At 37.0% G+C, this 27,864-nt stretch overlaps 2 protein-coding genes across 2 annotated transcripts in view; both read right to left on the bottom strand.

Annotated features, from left to right (window-relative positions):
• Positions 1-18,370, bottom strand: part of fcho1 (FCH and mu domain containing endocytic adaptor 1) — a 52,403-nt gene extending 34,033 nt beyond the window's left edge. The window contains 2 exon segments of the mRNA XM_048209272.1: positions 2,501-2,558; positions 18,223-18,370. Of these exon segments, the coding sequence (XP_048065229.1) occupies positions 2,501-2,533 (33 nt within the window). The 5' untranslated portion in view covers positions 2,534-2,558; positions 18,223-18,370.
• A 409-nt stretch (positions 18,371-18,779) lies between these two features.
• On the bottom strand, positions 18,780-27,684 carry znf692 (zinc finger protein 692). Its single transcript, XM_048209948.1, has 12 exons — positions 27,399-27,684; positions 26,939-27,133; positions 26,557-26,588; positions 22,663-23,166; positions 22,516-22,582; positions 22,358-22,435; positions 22,175-22,285; positions 22,052-22,102; positions 21,747-21,825; positions 21,408-21,522; positions 19,604-19,703; positions 18,780-19,422 (listed from the first exon to the last, which is right to left on the bottom strand). The coding sequence occupies exons 2-12, from the start codon at positions 27,103-27,105 to the stop codon at positions 19,140-19,142; spliced, it is 1,587 nt and encodes a 528-aa protein (XP_048065905.1). The 5' UTR covers positions 27,106-27,133; positions 27,399-27,684; the 3' UTR covers positions 18,780-19,139.
• Positions 27,685-27,864: the final 180 nt, after the last annotated feature.

Below are 27,864 nucleotides of genomic sequence, written 5' to 3'. Positions count from 1 at the left end.
GGTCATGCATTAAACAATATTCTACAACTAATGAACCCTAATCTTCCAAAGCTTCACAAACACTTTAATGTGAGACTGAGAATATATCTGCATCCAAGCTCGCAAAATTGAAACAGAACAGTAAGAGTGAAACTAAATGAACTGATTAGGCTGCTAAATGAGCTCTCTGATGTGAGACAACACCTGACAGCCTGCCGAACGCCCTGTTTTCCATCTGAGGAGAAAACAGATTGAAGACAGTCATAGGGATGAAGACGTATGAGCTAAATAAGGCAAGTGCTTAATCACTGTGATTGTGAATTCCCTCTCTGAGACTTAATTAATCACGCATTTTCAGTAATTACCCAAATGTGTCGCTTCAGTCATTTCATACAGGTGTTTTTATTCAGTGCTGGAGAAACAGTCAGAGCAGGTGAACACACACAACAAGACAAACACGCGCAATTATGATCACATTATATGCACACACACACAGACACAGACACACATTAGAATGACAATTAATTTCTTTAAAGTCAACATGAATCAGTATTTGCAATCCATTTTACTTCTGTAATCTGATGCATTTCTGAATGAAACTGCATATTTAGCAAGAAAACTTTTAGGGTGAGACTTTTACCCATCAGGAATTGATTGGATTGTCACTACTCTCCTCCTTAAACACTGCTGGCACTCAATGATTGAAACTTAAGGGGTTTTCGCACCAGAGGAACCTTTTCACAGTTCCTAGAACTAATGGCTGAAGTACTTGGATTTTGCCGTGTTTGCACCACAGGAACTAGGAACGATTTTAGTTCTAGGAATTCCTTTTGGGGGAACTAAATTAGCTCCTACTTCAGAGTAGGGTCTAAACCAGCACTATAGGAACTATCAGTGATATAAGTGCATGTTGATTGGTCAAACGCATGTCAAACACCGACACCCAGCATTTTTAAAAAGCTGTGTAAACATATTTACTTCAAGAACATGGGAAACAGTGATAACGGCATTTACCTGTTGTCTACAGGGTTGTATTCTTTTCTCCGCCTCGATGATATTTAATACTGAAAGTTATCATAGGAGATTTTGTCTGTTAGCCCCACTTTTTGTTCTTTCAGTCACGTAAATTCTGTTTACATTCCATCTCCGTTATCACGAAACCCACGACACACAAAAAACACAGCTCCGATCACGGCATCCTCTATCCACCAGTTTTTAGCATGCCGCCCTTAAAGATGCCGCTGTCGGACGCTTCAGAGTTCCTATTGCCAGTGCAAATGCAACCAGGAACATGGCCTGGGGGACAAATTAGCTCCTGGGGAACTATCCTAGTTCCTAGAACTATTCGGTGCAAAAGCCCCTTTAGGCAGCCTCAGTGCCATCAACCAAAAAAAGAAACTCATTTTACAGAACAAAGAATTACTTTAATGTACTGCTGGGCGATATATCGCATGCAACTGTCACGCGAATTTCGTCAGTAAAGCCGGTTCCCTGATTACCGCGAAATCGCCATCACCTGCTTTCAAATGGAGCGCCATTTAATAGACAGAACCGTAGATCACTGACAAGCTACGCAATATCGCGTTCATTATCGCAGATGAATCGCCTTCGATAATGAACGCGATATTGCGTAGCTTGTCAGTGAACTAAGGGAAGAGTGCAGGCCAGAGCGTCTGCATACATCTGCATGAGTGATGAGGGGGTCCAGAGTGAATAATAGTTCTGCATGGATGCTTGGGAGTTTTGGGGGGTGTTTTACACCAGCTTTGTGTTAGAACACAATAGAGGAGAACTCTGCATCTACCACAGTCCTGCGACACAAAGCCAGACAAACCACATGACCTGGCCAAAACCGGTCAGCAGACCAGAGGCTGCAACCAAACAGAAGAACACAATAGAGGAACTCAAAAACAAAACCCCAGTCAAGACTACAAATGAAAGAAGGGGTGTTCAGCTTAAACAGCAGGGAACCAATCACTGTATCATGTTTATTTTTACGTGACGTTTAAATGCCACTTTACTACTTTTCAAACAAAACTAATTTGATGGCACAGATGTTGTGAGCTTCTCTAACATATGGAGGTCTTTATCTGGAAGGAAGGCTTCTGTACTGGTGTAATACGGCTTGCATTTAGTTGCAGCAGTTCTTGAATGTTCTGGCTTGATTTTACTCTCTTCTTACTCGTTCTTTGAGAGGGGCAGGCTTGGTATTAAAGTAGGACGAACCTGAAATAGCCCTGCCAGGTGTGTGGAAAGTGCAGAGCACGGCTGTCCTCATGGGAAAGCTGACAAAGCCCTGGCCCTCTGCTTTTGTTCTCACACTTTTTCTCTCTTTGTTCTTTCCTCTCGCTATCCTTACTTCATAATTTCAATGATGTGACTGAAACAGTCAGCATATGTATCTCAAACTGCTTACAAAGCAACTGTACAAAACATACGCTGAGTAAACATTTGCTCTTACTGTACTGCAACAAAGCTAGAACATGAAAAACCCAATGCATAAGAAATGTGACAGACTTACCCAAAAATTGTTCTTGAAATACGCCATCTCCATTTAGAGGGTTCCTTCCTAGAGAGTTCTGAAAGAGAGAAGAAGGTGGTTATGCCCCAGATATAATATTTAGAGTTGTTTTCACCAAACGTATTTTTAGGAAAACCTGTGTGAATTAATATAATTTTAAAATAGCAAAAATATTTTTTCTCTTATCTCAGTTTAATATTCAGAGAAATTTGTGACCTGATCCAGCAAAATGAGTGACCCAAATTTCAAAATTGAGATTTTGGTATTAATGGAAAGATGAGGCAATAAGTTTTAAAATGATATCCTAGTCAAAGTCATACCTTGAATGGTTTTAAAGATATACCCATTTGAATTATGGTCGTCTGCCCTCTTTTTCCAATTGAAAACCTGAGAAAATCACTTTTAAAGTTTTTTGCCCGTTTTTTTGTTGATATCTTTCAAAATCCATTGCATTTAAAAGGATAAACTATTTATTTTACAGCTTAATTTGACAAAAGACATTTTTATATATATAAATGCTAAACCAGGCTGAAGCTCAAATTATTTGAAAGTATTTATTTGAATTAACCTTTTAAGACCTGAAGGCTTTTTTAGAGATTTTTTTTTTTTTTTTTTCTCTGAGCGACACACACAAAAGTAAAGACTCATAACTCCAAAACTCTAGCAAGAAGAGACAAAAGGTAGGTATCATTTGATAGAAAACATTTTAAATTTTAAGAAAATATAAATTACATTACATTTGGACATTTTCTTGCTGAGAAAAAGATGATAAAAGACAAAAATATATATACTTTTTTAAAAATAATTTTTCTTTTTTTTATTTGACATGGAATAACTCAGGAACACAATAAGATCGCTAAAAAATTCTTTTTTGGTGATGCTCTTCTACATGTGAGCTGCATCTGGTTCAAATTTCGTGGTGATAGCATAAAGAATAGTTTGAAAAATTGTTGTTCATCTTTTCCGCAGCCAGGTGGCGCCAACGGGCGATAAACTCAGGTTTAGAGGTGCTTCTCAGCACTCCTTGGGAGTTTTTCAAAATGGTTAGATGCATTAAAAAGATGAGATTCTAAGCTTTAAAATGATATCTATTTTGTGTTATTCCACATTGGAAAACGAACATGAATGGGTCCGGTAACACTGGATACACACTGCATCCCGGAGAGATGAGAGACATGTTTTTAGCCAAGTATGTTAAATCATTCCGTGAGTAATATCTTGTGATCAACGCAATATATTATATTGATTTTGGATTCGTTTTAATCTTGAGAATCTGCTTTAAATATTGATGTGCCATTTTTATGATCTGTGCATTTTTCATGAAGTTATGAGCACGTGAAATATACACACTTGTATTCAGTTAGCTGCTGTGCTATTTTTGTTGTAAACGCATATTACTCAGACTCATTAGAGGGTGAAAACAACGCAACAGAAGCATGTTGGAGGCTTGATATTAAAGTTTAAAGTCTTTGGTTTTGTATGCAAAAATAATTTTTGTGCTACCTTTATGGATTCAATTTTTATTGGCTTTTAAAGAGAGACACACAAATGGGAGTTTTATTTTATAAGGCGCGCTAGTCTGACAGGAGGATGGCTGGACCGATCGCGTTCCTGTCAGTCGAAACGGGGCTTCCCATTGTTAAAAATCAGCGTTTAGGTCAGTGTGTTTACATTTCTAAGCTTTTTGATTGGTTCTATACAACGTGTAACACCATATTTGTAGAGCAGAGATAGTGACGTTTCAGGGGATACCGGGAAATGCTCATAAGTGACGAGAGGAGTTGAGAAGTTCATTTCCAGCAAATTTAGTAAAACCATGTCAAATTTAATAGCCATTTAAATACCTTTACTCAATTATCTGGACTACGAAACTTTCGGAGATTATTTTTGAAAGTCTGTTCTTTGAAATTAGCTTAAAAAAAATTGATTTTTTTTCATTGTTTTTCCACATGATCGTCCCATATCTTAAAATAGAATGTTGCGACTTCCGACTCATTTCGCCAGAGCGGGTCACATTTAACTATTATTTTTAAATTTTATAGTCAATAACTGATACATAGCTGATATTAAAGTTTTATAATATTTTGTCCAAATTAATAATAATAATTAAAAAAAACACTAAAAACTAAAATTAATCATTTTAAATTGCAACATTATAATGTACAGTATAAAAATGGGAAATTTAATTTTTTTTTAAAAACACTAAAAGCTAAAATGTATCATTTTAAATTGCAACATTATAATGTACAGTACAGTATAAAAAATTGGATATTTTGGATTTTGAGATTTGCTAAAGATTACATTTAAAAGTGTTATTAAATTATTAGTGATTAAACGCTCAACTAAGTGAGCGTTAAATGACGGCAAAGTTAATATAAATGGAAAAATATGAAAAATGAGCATGTACAATTATGACAGATAGAGAGATAGAGAGAGATAGATAATCACAATGACTAATTCAGTATCTTTACAACAAGATGAGACAGTCTTTCTCTATGCATAATCAACTGATATTAGATGTGCCTTTGTGAACCTGTTAAATGGATGCATTTCAGAGAACCGTCTGGGGAAGAAACAAAGTACAAAATCAAAAACAAGGTTAACCAGGAGAGCAGACTGACAGATAATGCTGATGAAAGCAGCTCCTGCAGGGGCTAGTGGCAAGAACTCAAGGCAATTTTAATAAGACCAAAGCCACGCTGAGGTGCACACACAAACATACTCGGTATGTTTCTATGCTCAGGCAGAGCAGATGACACTGCGATGACTGTCAAAAGTGTCTCTTTGTGAATGTAAATGTCAGCCAACTCAGAAATATAAAACCATCACCTCAGCTAATAGCCTGAGCAGCCCACTGAATTCCTTTCACCATTCAGTGAAACCAAATGTAACATTTGTCCTTAATGTCTGAGGCTAAACAAGAAAAAGCTTTTGAAACTGAAAGTTTAGATGTCAGATCATTTGAACTGAGTAATGTTTCAGAATGCATCTATTCTGCAGCTGTGTATACGATGGTTGAACGTCTCTCTGAGGTAAGACAACAGGTGCAAAGAGCTGAGTCACAACAGAACGCTATTCTGTAATACAGGCCCTCTCATTGCACACACACACACACACACACACACATATTACCATCCCTTTCCCTATCCTCTTCTTTCCTCACTCTCTTTCATAAACACATCCTGGCAGTGACTGCTGGATATCAAAATGTGACTGGCATTTCCAGTACAGTGTCACTATATTGGCAGGTTTGTGTTCCTGCCTTCTGACCAGCAGCCTACAGCACAACACCTGGGACTCATAATGAGCATCCTGACAGCAGCTAGGTTAAATACTTTTGTGCCTGACAGGACAGTGGAGGTAGACAGGAAAGTAGATGGAGGGACAAGGGAATCGGATCAAGACACATGCTACATTCAAACCCACATCCTCATCTAATAAGCACAACAGTTAATTTATGTCAGATGATGAGCACTACACACTTGGCCACAGCTATAGCACACTTTCTGAAATTATGATGCCACAAACATCAAGGTGAAATCCTTAAAAAAAAAAAAAAAAAATGCTTTAAGACAGGCTTTTACCATGCTCCAATGTTTAGGTTCAGTAATTTCACTTTAACGGCAACGTAAAGGTTATTAGTCAGTTTTTGAAATGCCTTATTTTCATTAATGCCAATTTAGTCAATTGATTGGAATTTAAAAAAACTCTTTGGACAACAAGACATAGTAAAACATCCATTTCTGTCAGTTTTATAGCAGCAAAAGGAACACTGTTGTTTTTACTTGCTACTCACGAAATCCTGTCATTGCCACTAATGATCGTCAAAACATGATAAAAACTTGCAGCTCGGCAATTGAAAGCTGGCTTATACGCACACCGTCATTCATCTTGAAATCGATTTGATTCACGTCTTCTGATTGGTTCTTCTGTGCACTTAAAGGCTTTTGCTGACAAAGGGAAGTGGCGTTTAGAGGTTTCTGCCAATGAACCGGTATTTCTGAATGGGCTGACGCTGAGATTTTGCGGATTTCAAGCAAAAGTATTTGATGAACATACTATGTGCGGAGACATTGCGCTCAATATCATCATCTCATTTTTGACGGAGGTGGCTTTTAGCTTTTGCATCTGAACTCTATTATAAAGATGTTTGTTTTCGGAGCATTTGACAGGAGCTACATCGCAGCTACCTTGGTAAGCATAAAAAAAACTTCTTTCAAAAACATTTTAAAAAATCATACCAACCCCAAACTTTTAAATGGTTTTGTATATTTTATGAATTTTATACACAAATTTTCAGAACTTTTCTGCTGATAAATGGCTGACATATATCAGCCTGGCTGATCTTGTCTATATTACTAATTTGAAATTGAAAGCAAAACTTTGGTCCACAAAGTATGGTCTTTAAAAACATATTTTATAAACATTAGCAGTGAGGCAACTGCCAAAATGACAGCGCTGTCCTTGAGTAGATGTGTTTGTGGGAGCCAGGCGTGAGCCCAGCAGAGAGACGGTTGAAAGTGTGATTCCTGTTATGTTTCTGAAAGCTGGATCCTGGCAAGACCTACATCCCCACGGAGTGCTGACCACAGGGCTTTTCTCTGGCCGGCCGGGCCTCTGCTGGCACCATTGACGACCATCAGCCGGTGCACAGTACGACCTCTCATGGACAGGGAAATACTTATGCTTACGCCTTGCTCCCTCTCTCCTTCTCTCACACCCCTTTAATTAACTCCACCCAGCAAACCTTACACCCCTACGGATGACACAAACTTGGCAGTGTGGTTCGTCCAAAAATAAGACTCAGTCGCCAGTTCAGAGATCTCCAAACAGACGTCAGGGCGTAACGTGGCGGAGACAGAATACAATCCAACTGGGACTAGAAGGAATTTCTAAAGGTTGGCTTCTCGTACCCTGTAATTAGGTCTATATGTCAACCATGTATCTCTGTAGACATGATATAGCGATACTAAAATCTTATAACCATTAAAATATTAATTTAACGCATATGCTTGTTACTATCAAGTAATGACATAAATAAATGGGATGTTTTAGTTAAATAACAAGCTATAACTAAATTCCAGCCATTTGGGATCATGGCAAATCTACCCTTTGGGTTTGGCACCAAAACACAGTGACGCCAGCAGCTGAATTTTCCATTGAAGACTATAAGTCTCCTAGAGCTGATTCTGTGGCCACTGTGGAGTGAGTCCTGGAGGATCCATCTGGTGCTCAGTGAGTCTTTCAGGACCAGCATACTGTTAATGGTAGCCGGTTTCTCTAAAGCCATCTTCACCAATCCAGCCATTAGCATTCAAAAACCTAGAAGGAGATTTAAAATCTGCCATCTTTGCTCATGCCATGTCATATTAATTTTTCACTCTGACTAAAATTCCATCAACTTTTAATCAAATTGTTAGTCAAATGTTATTTTTGTTTCAAATTTTTGTAACAAAATTAACATGTTAGTTGACAAAAAGTGCAGAATTAAACCAAATATTCCAGATTTTACTTAAACATGCATCAACAAAATCATGTGAAAACTTTGTTTACACTTTTGATAAGTACACTATTAGCAACCCTCTACAATGAGAGTAAATCACTTGCATATGTGACTAAATCTTCACTCTGAGCAACTAAATTCTTGGATTGTACTCGCCAGTGTGTATGTTAGGGGCTAAATATAAGTTTAGCATAGATATATTTTCACTCGCTGAACACTGACTGAGCGCTTGAGAGTTTCGATCTACATCAAGCGATCTGTACTACAGTATTTCAATTCAAGTCAATACGCAAACAGCAATCTCATTGGCTGGCGCTCATCTTATACCGTCCCTTTTTTCATTTCAGTAAATCAGTTTGAGCTTAAAAGTAAAGCACACGTCACAGCCGCTAAGTGACCCTCATTCCTCTCTGGCAGAATTAAAATGACAACGCTCAGCATCCTTTCAATCTCTCTTTCTCACTTTGCTGTGGCTGAGAGGATTGTTAGAGAGTTATTGGCAGATGCAGATGCAGCTCAGAAGGGAGTTCTCTCTTTCTATCCGAAGCTTCATATGGTGCTGTGTATAAACAGAAGCAGTGTATCAACCCTCAGCTGAGCTCACTCCAGGAGTGAAGCCTGGATCCAGAGCCAAGAATCAACAGTAGACATCCTGCGCTGATACTAGAGCCCCATCTGTCAAAGTCCGAGAGTGATTTTATGTGAGAGGGGAGTGAAACTCAAAATGAGGAAGATGGCAAGCTTTGAAATAAACATTTCTTATAACTTCAAGAAATTGAGAGAGCAAACCATCTGACAGTGGCCTAAAATATATTTCTAAGAAATGACATTACTTAAATCGAAATGGGTGTTTGGTGAAGTCAGCCTCTAATTCGTATTACCGCGTGGGTTAGTGTGAATCAGAGAGTGTGTTTTTGTGTCCTTCCTCACCTGCTTTGGCAAAGAAAATGAGCTGAGAAAATTTCCTGTCAGAGGGGTTTTTGCAGCAAGCCTCAGCAGCGCAATGCCAAATCCCCCACCCACCTACAGCAAACCAGCCTGTCTGTATCTCTGCATCAGAGCTTCATCAAAATGCCCAGAACTTGATTTGGTGTTATTACAAATAAATTCTGGGGGATTTTTAAGGACATTCTGAGGTTTCTGCTGTATAAGCCCCTTCTGTTGTTTCCTCATAATGAACAAAAATCCTTACAAAATGTTAGATGTATTTTTCACTTTACACAGAAAAATCTGTTATAATATTATATAGACTATGGTACTGAATGAATACAATTTACCACAATGATATACCAAAGTATTAAATAATATAATGGAAATACCATGGTACATGTCAAGAAAAAATGGTAATTAAGCAATATCATATAAGCAAGAGTTTTGTTGTTCTGAATATCAGCATTATTATTAACAACAGCACAATTGAGAGTGTGATACTGATTATATAGAACAGTAAATTGAACAAGTTAATGTTCAGTAACTTGCATTTTACACACAATATTACCAGTTTGTCTGTTGTTGCTCCGCCATCAAAGATCTTTGCAAACAAAGCCAAAAAATATTCATTCTTACCTCGATGTATCAGTGTTTTTGTTTAGTTTGAGTGAATGATTCAATGAATCACTAATAAAGACAGTTGCTGAATTCATAACTGTATACTACCACCATACTACTAATTTCTGCCATAAAAAGTGTGCAAATTCAGCCAGTAACTTGGCGGAATATAGACACCATCAACCTGACGAGTCAGTTTAAATACATGTGTGTATTGCCAGGATTGGTCAAATAATTAGCCAATTTCAGTCGTCATTACTGCAAATAGGTAATTCTGATACATGCAATAACTATCCATTATGACATGTAGGCATTTTTATCTTTATGTACACAATAATAATCTTTTAAATCCTTTTATTTTTAATATTTGGCATTTTTGTGTGCTGCTGTGTCCCTGTGTGTGTAACAAACAGAGTGTATGTGCGCTGTGCACCCGCCTATAGGCGCATATCACTAACGCGCCCTTTAAATAAAAAATAAAAAATACTGCGCCATTGATTTTAGACCAGGTTTTTGCTGATCAATGGGGCAGTCGTTTTCAGTTGCCTCAAAACAGCAACACGCTAACAATGCACCTAGGGCTGGACAATAATTAAATATCAATATATATCGCGATATAATTTTTTTCGATAACGGTGATATGATTTTTAAACACATTTCCGGTATTTCGATATATACATTACAACATTTCTCACTGACTTGAGGCGCAGCCGTTAGAAAGAGCAGAACGCGATTGGCCATTGGCGTGATGACGTACACCACAGAGACACGCAGCCATCAGCCAGTGCTCAGCGTTAATATGGTTTGTTTAAAATAGCAACATGGAAAACAGACAGACAGAGTTCAGATAATGTATGTTTCAGTCGATGGATGCGCAAAACGTTACAACAACGATAATCAAAAAGCGTGGACAAAACAGTCACTCTTTGTAAACTGTTAACTGCGAGTGCCATATGCTCTAATGTCCAGTCATTTACGCCGTCATCACCCGGGTGTTGATAGCGCGCGAGCGTATGTGAGACCTGAACAGCACACGATGCTATCTGTTTAAACTAAACTCATTTAAGCTTTGCTGATTTAAACCTTCAAGAACAAGACGCGAAAGAGAACTCGCACGCGCTGTGAGAAGATTTGTGTGCGCTCATCCGAAGCGCGCACACGCTTATTTCAGTCAGCGCGCAAATACTGACTTCTCTTTCAAGTCTTGCGCTTCGGCGGACAAATTCATTAAGTCAGCATGCCCGTCTTGGCGAGTATCCTAGCAAACATAGTCGGCTATGTCTTAAGTGAACGTATAACAGTCGAGAAAGACATCGCATGTGTAACAGTATATGTAGCTACTGGATCGTGCATGTCTTAAAGGGAAAAAAACTATTCCTGCTGCCTGTTTTTAATGTTAAATCAAACAACAAATAACAAAGAAATCACTCACTGCTCTTGACTGAATAGTTTTTGTAACTTCAATAATGATTCATCTTTATTTATTTTATACAGTAAAGATAATATGCAGTGTTATTTTATATTTGATTACTTTATCCATTTTCTGTACCTGAAAACTACTGTTAGATACCTGAAAACCTGAAAAGCACTGTTTATTTTATTTGAATATTTGCTTTATTGTACTTATTTGTGATGTACTTATTTGCTTGTAGTTTGATCGTTTGTTCTTATTTTCTTTATTTTTATTTGACAGTAGTCTTATTTTTAGGGTCACGGTTTCGGTATGTGCACATACCGAACTGTACCAAAACTGTGACCCTAAAACCGTGATACAAACCGGACCATGAGCAATTTGAACCATAGTACCATAGTCAACCTAGTGTCATCAACACTCAACAATGTCCCTGCCCCAGCAATGTGTTTTTGTTGTTTCTCACTGTTTTTTTCTGTTTTTACTGTTCACAATCTTTATCTTGGCTGAAGCACTTTTGTTTTAATTTATATTAAGGATAATAAAATCAGCCTACGTTATAGTTTAATGTTAAAGATATTAATATTACAAAAGTGAGTGAGTCCTATGTTTATTTTTTATGTTTGTATGAAGGCTAAATACAAATAAAAGCTGAACATACATTTATTTCTACTGTTTTTATATCTAAAATATTACATAGTTTTATAGGAAGAGATTTCATAGATTTGGCAAATTCATTTTTCAGACATTGTGGCCGTTCTTGGCAGTTTTTCTGAGGCTATTATATAGTTCATATCGATATCGGAATTATATCGTATCGACCGAAATTAAGAATTATATCGTGATATAAATTTTGGCCATATCGTCCAGCCCTAAATGCACCTGAACACACCTCGTTTTCAGACCTGCACACCCATGGGCAAACAGATGGGCGCAAATGCATTTGCTATTTAAACAATGTGGGTGCTGGACGTGAAAATGATAACTGAGTTGGGCCGAAAACTAGCAAAAAACACTTGCGTCATGCCTGGCTTCGCATTACGTTGGGTGTATGATAGGTTCCTGTCACTTGATGCCACCTACTAGCAGATTGATGTAACATGCAGGAAGAATTGCTGAAAAAAACAAAACACTAATCAGTCAAAGATCCCATTGCTGTTAGACCACCACTCAATCAATCCGATTTAAAGTCCAGAACTAATTGTTGTAAAATAAATATGTTTATTCCCAACTGAAAATACATGTGGTGATGATCAATAAACTATCACCAAGGTGACAAGATCAAGGTCTTAAACCCCAGGTTTCCCCTTTCTAAAGTAAGTGTTAGTTGCTTTGGATAATAAATGATCTGCTAAAAGACTAATTAGCAATTAAGACAATACTGAATGTCATCTCACTGAACATTACAGGCGAATGGTACCATGAATGGCACCATGTGGACAACAGCCATACATCCGTCCACACCAACAGAGTTCAGCTTATTCCTCTGTACAGAGCACAGCAGAATGAAACCACAATCTCTGCTGGCTTTTGTGCTGTGCTGAATGCTGTTATTGTTGCCAGTAGTGCTCCAGCACAGTCTATGACAGCAGGCCAGAGCTCACCTCCACCCGGTACATCACCCAGCTGCATAAGCCATGCGAGCACATGCAGAATCAACAATTGTACACAATGCATTAATTAATTCAGATTATTAAACCATGTTTGTGCAGCCCAACAGCACATTTAAATAACAGTACACATCTAGAAGACCCTGACGGAGATGCTCTAGCAATACAAATGATAAATTCTTTTTTTTTGGGGTCAGCGTGCACATCATAAACGACCCTAGATACAGTAGCAAATTTGATTAGGGTCTCATGAATTCGAGGACAGTCGCATCTCAATGCCGCAATTACACAGCACTGAGATTTCCTGTAAACTATCTTTTATTATCGTGCTACACAGCATGTAGTCGTGAGGTCTGTATTCACCTGATAATTTCACTGAAACATGATAAAACATTGAAAATAACAACCGACACTTTATACTCAAAAGCAGTTAAATGGCTTTTTAATTTGTTTGCCTTTACATGTGACGATAATTCACTGTTTTGCTGAACTTTCAAGTCAATCAAATTTCAAACTTCTGGAGCTGATGGCCTACTAATTTATTTTCCACAGATTTTCAGGCAATAGCCTTATTTAGCCTACTGTACTTAAGTATTTGTAAAACGAAGAGAGCTGGTGTGCATGACTGTCATAAAACCAGCCCATACCACCCACACGATATATTTAATGGTCATTTATACACTCAAGCTCCAAAAAGGACAAAAATACAACATAAGACTATACAACTAATACTCCTAGTCTGCTGAACAGACAGAACTTTTTTTTTCAAAACAAGAAAAACCATAAGTTACCTTATATACGGTGAAAAATGGTTTAATATCACATTATATGTATATTTTACTACTATTATAGGATGGATAAGGATGAAAACATTACAAGGACATTCAATTCCCTCATCACATATGACTATAGTTTTGTTTCTTATTTTTATTTTCGTATTTCAGTAATGTATATTAGGGTGTTTTGTTGCATTTTATTTAGTGTCATCTGTATTACCCTGATGGTGTTGTTTTGTCTTGTCTGTGTGTATGACCCACCATTTATATATGAGTATTGGTCATTTTTTAAGGATGGGCACCTAACTGGCCACTTGTATTATCACATATTTAATGTTTTATTATTATATTATTTACTGTGCATTATTAACAGTAAACACCATTGGTTTTTGAGAACGACAGCACAGATCTTCAGAGAATTTGGGAATTACTTGTAAGGAAGGAGCTCAGCCATTCTCCCGAAGATCTCCTTTTGTGTTTCACAGAAGAAAATTAAACGAGTTGAGGGTGAACAAATAACAATGTTCATTTTTGTGTGAACTTTTCTATTAAAACATGCTGAAATACTTATATGTATGGAAATGTCCCACATCCAATTCATGTAACAATGACCCACAATCAGGCTAGGCTCAGAGCCACATTCCCTTCTCCAGGCTTCAGTGTGCCTCTAGACAGCCCAACAGACAGAAATCCTCCATCTGCCACAGGCTGCCAAGCTTTGCCCACAGGCGCTGTCCTGCTTGGCAGGGATCTAGGTGAGCCAACAGCACTGACACAAAACTACAAATCTTTCAATGCTGCTACTAACAACCACTAGTTAACAGCAGATGATAAAACAAGTGACAGATTGGATTCCTTGAAACTTTAGGTTACAATGCTAAAATTAGCTTCTCTATTAGTTTGATGTTCTTTCACTCTGCTAATTAGTCCATGCTAATGCAGCAGGTTCACTCTGATGAAGTCTAATCAACAGGAGCAATTCAAGCCTATTCAAATTTAAATGGAACATACTGTGCATCCCCCAACTCCCTCTCTAGTCTCTCCATCCTTCTCCGCAGGTCTTCAGAGTCGGGGGGTGTCCCTAGATGATCCCTCTAATCTCAGACTGCACCGGCTTTCATGTGTCTCAATTCTTTCAGGTCTAATAATGGATCTACCTTGACTTAAAAAGTGCCAGACCGACTTCAATTCAACAGGCCTGGTGTGGTGTCAAAAAATCTACTGTTAACTTCTGCATGACCTCCACTATAAGAAGCTGAAAGCTGGGGATGAAATGTACAACCCTTCCTTTGAGTAAGACTCAAAATCATCCAGATGCCTACAGAGTTTAAAGCTCTAATCAGTCTTTTATATAAGATGAGACAGGTCAGAAACCCTAAAATAGCATCCAAACTTTAAAAAAAGCTTACTCTACAAAACAAAAAACAATACATTCTGCCTGCATACTTGCACTGGAAAGCCATGCAGCACTAAAGAGCCGTGTGGTGTATATATCTCTGAGCACGCAGAGGAAATGCAGCACAGTAATCAGCAACTGTTTTCAGTCCTGGCCCAAATATTAAACCGTTTGCAAGTGTGACTCAGACGTCATTACATACTACTCAAAAAAAGGCAGTTTAATTTTTTTTCCCTATTCTCTACTACTACTAAATGCATTTTGATCCTTTAAGTGCATGCTCATCATGAGAGATAATCAAATACTGAAATTTGAATTCTTAACAGTCTTCATTTGTTTTTATTCTGAGATAAGTGCAATTCTATAGGTGGTAAAAGCTTGCAACTTTGGAAATGATGAGTAACTATGAAGGACATCATTAGCATTCATCAATACAATCAAAATGTATAATATGACTAGACATGGTACAGATTAAAAATGTCAATTTATGTCTTTACACTGACAAGTAGCAAAAATCATGTTTGATTTCATAATGACTACATGTTTGCATTAAAATCTTTACATGGCATTAGGACAGTATTCTAACTATCTAACTATCTCAAAACAATTACTTATTGTTTTAAGTTTCATACAATTATGCAACTTGTCTACCAATCCAATTTTCTTATTACTTTAAAGTTTTAAGCACTGTAACCCTGCTATCTTTTCTTAATGAACCTAAATGAGGTGCCTATTTCTAGCTAATATGTTAAACTGAACATAAACTGATGTATAACTGTCAGTTACATAATTGAATAGAACAAAAACACTTGGTCATCAAATTAATGTTAAGACAATCAGTTAATTCATAATGAGTTGATAAATCAGTCTGTTAAAGGGTTAGTTCACCCCAAAATAAAAATTCTGTCATTAATTACTCACCCTCATGTCGTTCCACACCTGTAAGACCTTCGTTCATCTTCAGAACACAAATTAAGATATTTCTGATGAAATCTGAAAAGTAATCTCGTCCTTTCATAAAATTAAGGTTAGACCATTGTAGTCACGTCAACTGTTTTAATGATGTCTTTAGTACTTTTCTGGACCTTGAAAGTGTTGGTTAAATTGCTGTCATGGAGGTGTCAGATACCTTTCAGATTTCATCAAAAATATATTTGTGTTCTGAAGATGAAGAACATGAGGGTGAGTAATTAATGACAGAATTTTTATTTTTAGGTGAACTAACCCTTCAATTCAATGTTTGTAATTTTTGTCCATATTGATTTTTTTTTTACTAGATACTGAACTCGAGAACCACTTGGAATTCTTCATGTACCACAATTAGAAGAATCAGATGGTTCAGTGGTTTGTTAATTTGTTTTTAAAAGCACTCCTGCATTCTTTCCTATCTTAGCCACATCTCAGTGCTCTCAAGTGCATCTTAAAATTCAAGAATGTTATGTTTGTGTACTGTAGATAGAGATTATACTTTTGTGAATCTCTGAGTTCATTTAAGGATAGACTAAACAAGACTCAAGACCCACACGGAAAGGACAGTCTGCATCTGCATCACAAGACTCTTATCATGAGGCGGGAATACCATGACGGGCAATTACCACAGATGCTGCAAGAGATCACACAGTGAACTTACATAGTAGAGTACAGTATTTATGAGCCCCAGGATCTGTGTTGCACAATAACTCAGCTTTGCACACTCTTTTGACTTTGTGGGAATATGAAAAACTAACCTGCAGCCATTCTCCACAAATCTACAACCACATGGCAATAGCTCAGGATGTGACAATGGCCCTGTCCCAAGTGTCACCCTAAACACTTGCGGTCTACCAACGAGTCTGCACTTTCATGACGTAACGCCGCTTTGACTGTCAGGAAGAAGTCTGCTGTGGAGCTCGCTTCAGTGCAGGCTCAGAAAAAGTGCGCATCTAGGGTGCATATTGACCACAAAGGGTCTTCTGAAACCTAAAATGACAAATGGGACATCCTACGGTCTCATGGACTTAATGGACACGAGCAGCCATTGTAAGTCCACAAGACCGAAAGTGCATATGAAGTGTGCCATTTGGTACAGAGCCAGTGTTTCTAGAAATAACTTGCCACACTTAACAGGCGACTGGCCTTCTAGAGATATTTCTCCTCATCCACTTCATCAAGAATGACAGGGACATTATTCATCCACACAATTTGCAAAACAAATGATTTGTCTTTCAAGGCATGAAATTCAACAGTCTAAATAGAACTGCTACTAGAATATTGGTGAAATCTAATCTGATTAAGCTTTCTTAAATGTATTCCTTAAAACTAACCAGTACATTTACTAGAAAGTAATCCAATAGTTTTTTTTTTCCTTCAATTTTTGGGATTTTAGTACTCGTCCGTTACATACTAGGACTTATTATTATAATAACATCAGTCAGAAGCAGGCTAACTATTCTATTGTTGTAACAAATTACACATGTCATTGAATGGATATTTTTAGGTCACATAACTATTCACTACCGATTATTGCTGCTGGTGTCTATTCAGTCAGTTTTACTAACTATTCTTTAGATTCATCTGGAACAGAAACTTATAAATGGGTGCTAGAATCTAATAAATAAATAATAACAAAGCTAGAATAGATAGTTACTGGGATAGTAACAAGTAATGAATAGCTAGTAAAATTAGGTACCACTACCAGCAACAACTGGAATACATATTCAGTCAGAGATGAATAGCTGAATCTCCACAGAATTCAATTAAATTAAATTCCAATTTGTTACTAAAATAGTTACATTCAACTATTGGGATGGTGACTAATAGCAATGAATTAAGTACTAGTATGTAATAAGTAGTGAATTGATACTAGTCTCTACTGGAATAAATAATGTATTAGTATCTAAATTAATAGTAACTAGTTAAATTTAAAAAGATACTAGTTACTAGTAGATTAATAGGCTACTTAAACAAGCATTAGTAACATTAATGTAGATACTAGTTAGTTTGTATGCCATAATACTGCTCATACTGTTCTTGAAAGCAAGACCAAATATTTATATAGCATCATATTTAAAAACACAAATAATTAACAAACAAATTTATCTATTCGACTTTTAAAATACACTTAAGAGACACAAAATCTCAACTACTTTGCCCATCATTATTCTGATCTGTCACAGCAACTTCCTTCCACAAAGCACCGTGTCTAAAGTCTTTGTTCTAGACAGAGGAAATATATGCACTGATGGGGAACAGCACCACACATGCTTTGCGCTGCAGCTCAAACTGAAACTGACCTTGTTGCAAATGATCAAGCTTTTGCTCCACAATGCTGACACACTGAAACAGAGATGCTCCGCTGGGGAAAGCCTCACTGTCAGTGTCACATACAATGAACTGCCTAGTGCTGGACGCCTATTATGTTGCATTCCCGGGAAAACGTTTCAGCAGCATAACCAAATAACTTCACATACTGTGAAAAGAAAGGTAAAAAGTATGTTACCTTATTGTGGTTTCAGTGAAAACAACGAGGCTCATTTTCATCGCCGGTAGTTGTTCCGACCGTGCCGCGTTCAATGTGTTACGGAGAGTAACAAGGTTTGAACGAACAGTTGACAGTGTTCGAAAAGCCCCACCCTTCTGTGCTCCTATTGGTTCACGTTGCCCGTCACTCAAGCGTCACCGGAGCAAAGCCGTGTAGGCATGGCAACTGCGTTTCCAATACCTCTTTTCTTAGCCAATAGAGTATGGTTCGATTTCAAGAGGCAACGCCCACTTTTCATGGACAAGAGTCATTGGATAAAGTGTTTGTCAATCAAAGTAAGGTTTTACAAAAGGCGGGAACCCTTGAGTTCGATTATTATAATGTATGCAAATTCATTTCTTTACCAAAATGCATAAAGATAAACCACTGTCCAAATAGCCACAAAAATGCAAAACTGGCATTGTGAGCATCAAATATTTCCTGACAACTGCGATTTATGCATTTGTACAGGAAAAAAGGACAAAAATAAATAAATAAATCAATATAAGAAGAATAAATGTAAGAAGAGTCAAAAATGTCTTGTATTGATAATTTTATAGAAGCAGCACAGAATTTCACCACAAAATCATAAATATCAAGTTAAGTCGATAAATAAAATAGCAAAAAATTTCACATTTAGTTCTATTTAGATGCCCTAAAAATGTTTAACTAAAGCAATTTCAACAAAATGACCTGATTTTGCTGATTTAGGTCATTTGACAGAAATCCAGCCTCTGCATGATGGCAAAACAATATCTATTTACATTTTAAAAACCACCAAAAAGATAATTAATATCACAGATAGGCATCGCATGGAGTTTGCTTCCACAGTAGAGTTTGCTCAAGGTCAAGGATGCACAATTTGCACCGTATTTAGTAAAAACGCAACATAAATGTTATTCTACAGCAGTGTGATTTTTAGAAGCAGAAGGGGAAGATCTGCGCTGCCCCGAGGGATGCGGGACCGGGTCAGAAGGAGGAAGGGGAAGAGATAGTTCAGGAGTGGGTGTATTATAGTCTGGGTGGCTCTTGCTACGGTGAGCCGTGACATTGTCTCTCTTTTCGAAGCGACGACCGCAGATCTCACAGGGGAACTGGTAGTTACTCTCAGCATTGTGTTTCCGCATATGCCAATTCAGAGAGGCTTTCTGTCTACAGGTAAAGCCACAAACCTCACACCTGAGAAAGAGAGAAGATGTGGGTTATATCTGGAGCTGAAAACTGTAGAGGAAAAGCCTTGAGCAATATAGTTGTTGTGTAAAATTTTGATGCAATGTTCATGCAAAAATTAGTTTGGGAGTTACACAAGCTTTGGTATAAACAAAGGGCCTAGTGCACGTGTGTGTGGTGAAACTCATACTGCAGTGGTTTCTCTCCGGTGTGTATCCTGCGGTGGATGATCAGGTTACTGCTGGTTCGGAACGCCCGGGCACAGAACTCACAGATATAGTCTCTCTGATCTCACAGACACAAAGAATCATATAGAGAGAACCATGTTACCAACCACAGCATGAAAAACATCACTCATCCTTACTACTTACTGTACTTGCTTCTGGACATAGATTTAACAGTGGACAACAAAGTTGTTTGGCATACAAAGTAAACAAAGCTGTCATTATAATTACACTAAAATGTATTATTATTAAAGGGTTAGTTCACCCATAAATTTAATTTCTGTCTTTAATTACGCACCCTCATGTCGTTACAAACCCGTAAGAACTTTGTTCATCTTCAGAACACAAAGTAAGATATTTTTGATGAAATCTGAGAGTTTTTTTTTTTTAATCTTCCATAGAAAGCAACAAAATTACCACATTCAAGGTCCAGAAAAGTAGTAAAGACATCGTTAAAATAGTCAACGTGACTAAAGTGGTTTAAACTTAATGTTATGAAGCGACGAGAATACTTTTTGTGCGCAAACTGACACAGTGCGTGGTCCATGGACGCAAACACGGAAGCTCTTCTGTGTTTATGTCCGAATGCTGATGCATGCATGTGATGCTGACGCAGGAGCCGGCCAATACAGAATCAGCATTCTGACGTAGGACACGGAAGCTCTGCACAGCGTCAACTGCGTACGAAACTGACTTTGTTGAATAAAGTTGTTACTTTTGTTTTGTTTTTGCGCACAAAAAGTATTCTTTTCGCTTCATAACATTAAGGTTGAACCACTGTAGTCACATGGACTATTTTAACAATGTCTTTACTACTTCTATGGACCTTGAATGTGGTAATTTCATTGCTTTCTACAGGAGATAAAACAAACCTCTCGGATTTCATCAAAAATATCTTCATTTGTGTTCCGAAGATGAAAAAAGGTTTGGAACAACATGAGGGTGAGTAATTAATGACAGAATTTTCATTTTTTAGTGAACTAACCCTTTAATATTACATTAAATAGTATTATATAATAGTAATTTCAGAATCCAATAATTCAAAGCACAAAACACACAATGTATTCGATACAAACCATGTTTATACTCACTGCAAGTTGCTGTCTAGATTGGATTTTCTTTTACCTTCTGTAATTGTTCATGGTTTTAAAGTGTCTTAAACTACTATGTACTAACCTTTAAAATAATCATATGATACAATGCACTTATTATGCACATACATGTTTTTACAATACCTGCATGTAATTACATCTATAATTAATCTTTGCAGTTACATCTATAAGTACACTGTTGACCCATCTCTTACCCCTTGACCCACACTTAAACCTAACCATACCACCAAACCTGTCCCTAACCTTACCTGTGTTCCATCTCAATAGCAGTAAAAATGTTTTACATGAACACAATAAGTACATTGTGCCAAGTAATTCATTTTTTGACACAAGTACATAGTAGTATACTATGTATATAACAGATGCCTAATAAAAAGTGGCTACCTTTTTTTTAAGGATTTGTTTCACCTTGTCCATTTCGGCATCTACTTAATTTGGATTCTACCAAACACACATATATATACACATATACACATATATATATATATATATATATATATATATATATATATATATATATATATATATATATATATATATATATACACACACGTACACGCGTCACGCATATGTACATCGTGCCTGTCCAGAACTAACCTAGATGATACTATCACATGATCTATATCACATAAATCATTCATATGGACTGAATACTCACTACTGTGCAACTTTTCATGCTCCTTCAGATGCTTCTTGAAGTTGAATGACTTGTTGCAGGGGGGGTGCGAGCAGGTGAAAGTTTTCTGCTGGAGATGCTGGTACTTGACATGATGCTGAGGAGAGGAACAGAGAGTGAGATGCTTTGCCATCCTGTCGCAGTGTTGATGCTTTTCCACAAAACTGTGCAATCAACATAATTCTGTTTTAAATAAAGTTTATTTTGTGACAGATGAGTGCAGAATAATGGCAAATAGAGTTCTTCCTCTCTCAGAGTTGTTTTAGTCCAGTAAAGACTAATGAATGTGTCGTGAACAGTCAATACTGACTCAGCACTCACATTGAGATACTGCCGACTCGAGAAAATCTTATCACAGCCTTCAAACTCACAAGGCAAAATCACTTTGGATGTTGATTTTCTGTAAACACAGAGATCAGTATCATGTAATATGACATTAACATATAATATAATAGGGTATCATAAGAAATTCAAAATAATACCATGAAAATATCACCAAATATATGAATAAATTACTGTTCTAATATTTAAAACTTATGTAACTATATATAACTTCTATATAAACGTAAAATACTTTATAAACCATGTTTATATTTGTAAAATGATGATAAAATTAAAGAACAAACCGTTTTCTCTTGCCACCAATCTGGGATACGTCATCTTTCAAAGACTGTGGACTGGAGAGAAAACATAAAAAACTTTAGGATTTTATTTAACTTATTAGAAATATGTGCTGTTAGAAAAATCACCTGTTATTTTTAGTTGTTCGTGCCTTTTTGTTGGCATTGTGTTTCTCAGTAGGATCTGCTGTACTCTGAATCCCGCTAGTGGTTAAATTCAGCACTGCAGCTTCCTCATTGCTAGGAGACAGAGAGTTAGCTTAACTTATGTCTAACTGAGTCATTAAGAGAGTAGATGAATAGAGTAAATACCTATCAGGGGGGCTTTGGTTTTCAATGCACACGCTGGCAAGATCATCTCCAGTCATCTCATCATTGTCTGCTGTAGATCTGACAATCAGAAAAAGACATAATTGAACTAAATAATATTAGAAATACAGCTAAAAAACAAAATATGCAAAAATATATACCCAAGTTCTGAATGTGAAAAGTCAGCTGCCACATTATTTCCTTTCTGTGTCTCAGTCACTGTAACAGCTTAACACATGGTTGTAATTAGTCATTGAAAAACAAAAACAGCATCTTTATTTGAGAAAACTCCTTAAAAACAAAGTCACCTGCATTCTTGTTGTCTCCGAACGTTTCAGACCTTGTCTTGTTTTCCTGTTCAGTGTCATTTGTGGTAACTTCAGCGTTTTCTCGGAGTTGCCGTCTGGTTTTTAATCTAGTCATCACCTCTTGTCTTTCTATCTCTGTATCTGGCTCCTTCAGCTGCTTCCTGCCTCGTTGTTTGAGTCTCTTTGGGCTAGATGCAGTTATTTCACCTTCATTTTTAGATGTCATTACCTTCTCCATCTTATTAGGAGACCACAAAAAGTGATGCCCGTCTTCACAGGTGTACTTAAGACACACGTCCACCTCAGATGAGTCCTTGAAATCAGTTTCAGCCTCTCTTCTCCCTGTTGCCTGAGCACTCTGACCTTTCTCTGTTGGTTTTGTGACAGTCTGAGAAAGCAGGACAGGGGGGAAAAGGCATGTCTGCCCATGGTTGTGGACCAGCAGGATAAGTTCCTGCAAAGATTCCTTGGTAGTTGATAGGCTGTTTGTGATCTCTCCTTTCCCTAAAGAAGCCACAGTGACATTTAAAACTAAAGTAGACATTCAACGTATATATATATATACTGCAAAAAATATTTTCTTAAGGCCTGTTCACACCAAAGATAACTATAACTAATAAAAACATTGATAGCCAATCAGAATAAACTGAACGATTATCATGCGTTGGAGTGGACGCTAATATAGTTATCATTATAGTTATTTTTATAGTTATCATTCTTGGTGTGAACAGGTCTTTACTCTGTATTTTTGTCTTTTCTTATTTTCCAGTACAAATATCTTAAAATTCTTAAATCATGATAGATTTACTTGAGAAGCAAAATTACTTATTAAGTCTTGTTTTCTGAACAAATTACCAAAATTAAGCGAGTTTATGCTCAAAAAAAAAAAAAAAAAAAAATCTGTCTGTGGGGTATGAAAAATACAATTAATTCAAAGGGACAACAAAATGACTTATCTTATACTACACTGACAGATATTTTTTCTTGTTTTAAGTATATACTCACTTAATGTTGACACAATATTCAGAAAACAAGACTTAAAGGATTAGTTCACTTTCTAATTAAAATTTCCTGATAATTTACTCACCCCCACGTCATCCAAGATGTTCATGTCATTCTTTCTTCAGTGAAAAGAAATTAAGGTTTTTGATGAAAACATTCCAGGATTTTTCTCCATATAGTGGACTTCAATGGAGCCCAAATGGTTGAAGGTCAAAATTACAGTTTACATGATCCCAGACGAGAAATAAGGGTCTTAAGAGAAACCATCGCTCATTTTCTGAAAAAGTTTTAACCATAGACTGTAAAAAAAGATGGACGACGCGACGCCGCTTCCTTCCATAGTATTGAACTGAAGCCAAAATGGGCCGATGAATGGGCGCTGACACGTTACGCAATACGTCAAAAAAAAAAAAAAGTTTGGAGCCTGGGCATGCGCAGAAGGAATCGTCAGTGGAGCCCGGAGGCGGAGTCGCGGTATCAAACTTCCGCCCAGACGACTGCGTCATCATTCATGTATTTTAAATAGACTATAAAAATTATATAGAATTTAAAATTCTACCTATAAAATAATAGGCTATTCTGTTTCTAGAGCAATAATATTTTTGAAACAGCAAATTCAGTAGATAAAATCAATATAATATGCCACTAGAAACAACTCTAAATCGTCAGAAACGGTCCTGCCATTTTAAATCAAGTTCAACTAACGTTACAGGAGATCGATTGCTGTAATTAGAGTAGGCTATCAGTTTTGTCCTGCTAATTATTATTTTATACCCATAAAAATAATAAGTAACTGCCAGATAACGATCACCTGCTTTTCCCCCGACATGGTTAACATTAGGTGTGTTATCTTAACTAATAACATTTAATAATTAGCTTATAACACCCATATTTAATGTTACAGAAAAAGGTTCAGTGATCCGTCAGATCCTGTAGGTCGGTTAGGACAGTTTACTGCTGAACAGCTCATTTTGTTGGTGTTAAATAACAAAGAAATCGAAAATTAATAGTTAGTTAATACATCTTCAATCTCCCCTCGAAGCTCCGACAGTCCTCAGACAAGCTGTCAATCAACTTCGAATCATGACGACACGTCCCGTTTTTATAGCATCAAATTGCTAGCTAAAATCTAAAGCATCACAAAAACGAACAATTGAATATATATCAGCGTGATAACAACTACCTTAAATGACCAAAACCATCTTTCAGAAAGTTTTATTTGAAACAGAATTCATTTTTAAGTTTTCACTGAAGTCTCATTCGACTGCATTGAGAGGGCGGGGTTTATGACTTGTACTGCATCCAGCCTCCAGGGGGCGATGAAAGAGCCCGTGGCTTCACTTTTCAGAATGTATGAGACACACCCGGTTTTAAAGGTCCCGTTCTTCGTGATCCCATGTTTCAAACTTTAGTTAGTGTGTAATGTTGTTGTTAGAGTATAAATAAAATCTGTAAAATTTTAAAGCTCAAAGTTCAATGCCAAGCGAGATATTTTATTTAACAGAAGTCGCCTACATCAAACGGCCAGTTTGGACTACATCCCTCTACTTCCTTCTTTAATGACGTCACTAAAACAGTTTTTTGACTAACCTCCGCCCACAGGAATACACAAGAGTTGCGTTTGTAGAGTGTTTGTCGCCATGTCGTCGAAATGCTGTTATTTTCATCCCGCAGTCCAATCACCGGGTCTGATTCCGGCTCAAATTGATAGGGTAAAATTAAAGACATGTTTACAATAACACTGAGCGCGTGCATCTCCACGTTATGGTAAGAGGCGTGACTTTTCCGGGCACGGTGCGCTCAGAGCTGTCGAATCACAACACAGGAACCGCTGGCACAATCAGAACTCGTTACGTATTTCTGAAGGAGGGACTTCATAGAACAAGGAAGTCATCAGCCCGTTTTTCTGACAGTGGAAACAGCGGTATACAGATAAGTAAATTATGTGAAAAATACTGTGTTTTTTTACACGCGAAACATGAACACATGTTATATTGCACACTATAAACACAATCAAAGCTTCAAAAAACCACGAAAAACGGGACCTTTAACCACAAATGCTCATCTTGAACTAGCTCTCTTCTTCTCTATTAGAATTCCAGCAGTGTAGACACTGCTAAGTGTATTACTGCCCTCCACAGGTCAAAGTTTGAACTAAATTGTCATAGACAATATGCTAGTGCAAGTATATAACAATTAGTTCAAACTTTAACCTGTGGAGGGCAGTAATACATTTAGCATTGTACACTGCTGGAATTCTAATAGAGAAGAAGAAGAAGAAGAAGAAGAGAGCTAGTTCAAGATGAGCATTTATTGTTAAACCTTATATAATTTATTTATTTATTTATTTTATTTTATTTTTTAAGAAAATGAGCGATGGTTTCTCTAGATAAGACCCTTATTCCCCTTATTCCGTCTGGGATGGTGTAGAACGCTTTGAAGCTGCAATGAAACTGTAATTTTGACCTTCAACCGTTTGGGGTCCATTGAAGTCCACTATATGGAGAAAAATCCTGGAATGTTTTCATCAAAAACCTTAATTTCTTTTCGTTTGAAGAAAGAAAGACATGAACATCCTGGATGACATGGGGGTGAGTAAAGTATCAGGAAATTTTAATTAGAAAGTGAACTAATCCTTTAATATCTTGTATTGTGATTTAAGCATTTTTAGATATTTGAAATGGAAAACAAGATTCTAAGTAAGAAAATATTTTTTTTTTGCAGTAAATGTTTTAATATACTAAAAATGTAGTAACTTAATTATGATCAAGTAGCCTAAAAACATGTTTAGAAAAACTTTATACAAAATAATAAAGTATTATAGAGTAAATTATGTCAGAATTGTTATTTTGTGGATGAACTATCCCTTTAAGAAGGGAAACTGTGGTTTACCTGAGCACTTGATACAGACTCTTGAATCATAGCTGCAAAACAAAGCAGACAAAGCAGTCATCGTCAGTTAGACCACATATTATCTGCTTCACACCACCAAAATACTTGGCTGTCGGCCAAACTTGAATATGTTTTGAACTTCATAAACCACAAGTTCATCTTTGTTTTTCTGCCTATACTTTATTTTAAGCTCACTCATAATTCCTGTCTTTTTCCTGTATGATCTGGAACAGGATCACATCAAATGGAAAAAAATTGAAGTCTCTTCAAAGCCAGAATCAACAACTGCAGATGTAATTCAACTGGAATTCTAGAGCGCACATCCAACGAACTGTCATCTAGTGGGTCTAAGGGTAACTGTATCTCTCTGACGGTATTATACCTCTCCAGCAGATGCTGAGCGAGCTCTGAGTGAAGAGAGAAGCCCAGTTTATCTTTGAGCTGACCCCAGCTCTGCAGACACGAGCCCAGCCGCACGCGAGACTTACTCCTGCGCGCATCCAGCTCCCTGCGCCGCTGACTGCGCAGAGTATTGGTAGAGGACGACATCACACTGACAGGTGCCACAGAAACGACACTGAAGATAGAAAGAGAGAAACACAATGACAATTATGTGAACTTGTTTTTTTCGTTGCTGTACAAAAAAATATGGAATCAAAATCATCAAGTTGTTTTTTTTTTTTTTTTAAGTTTCAGTCTATATTCTGTACTGTATTCATGGAAAGTACCACTATTAGCTGCTCTCAGGCCTCATTTTAAATATATGCGCATAACAGGCCTATGTTAATCTGACAGTTGTATTATAAGCTACAAAATCAGACCACAGGAAACCACTCGCATACCTTAAATAAGACCCTAAAAGATAGGGTTCGCGGGGCCCACTCGCTCGAACTGTTGCCCTTTTAAGGAGGAAGCGCTCAGTCAACCAACAGACTATCGCTCAACTCTGGGTAAAGAAGAGCATGAAATTTATCTCGAGACGAAAGAGATGCTACATAGAAAATTATGCTCAATTCGATTATGTGAAGTATGTCTTCAGTTCCAGAATATTAAGTCGAACGAGCTGCAGAATCAGAAACCGAATCAGAAGTTTCCTGTCCCAGAATTCTTCACGGCATAGCAAGGATCTATGGGAAATGTAGTTCTGAGAATAATCACCTAGGCCTACGTGATATTATCATTTTATATGGCCAGAACAGTGTTTTAAGTGTTAAAAGACTTGACCTAAGCAATTTCTACAAAAATATAACTGTGCAAATGAAATAGAATGTATTAATATGTAATATTTAGTACAGTAAATTACAGTTC

The sequence above is a fragment of the Megalobrama amblycephala genome, linkage group LG12 (assembly GCF_018812025.1).
Source record: "Megalobrama amblycephala isolate DHTTF-2021 linkage group LG12, ASM1881202v1, whole genome shotgun sequence".
Classification (NCBI taxonomy): Eukaryota; Metazoa; Chordata; class Actinopteri; order Cypriniformes; family Xenocyprididae; genus Megalobrama; species Megalobrama amblycephala.
Note: the sequence above shows the minus strand (reverse complement) of the source record. Positions and strands in the feature narration are given on the sequence as shown.

Coding starts and splice junctions, on each gene's coding strand:
- znf692 (XM_048209948.1), bottom strand. CDS start 27,105: ATGTCGTCCTCTACCAATACTCTGCGCAGTCAGCGGCGCAGGGAGCTG. Junction 22,583..22,662: donor CGGAGACAACAAGAATGCAG/GTGACTTTGTTT, acceptor CCATGTGTTAAG/CTGTTACAGTGACTGAGACA. Junction 22,436..22,515: donor TTTTCACATTCAGAACTTGG/GTATATATTTTT, acceptor TCTGATTGTCAG/ATCTACAGCAGACAATGATG.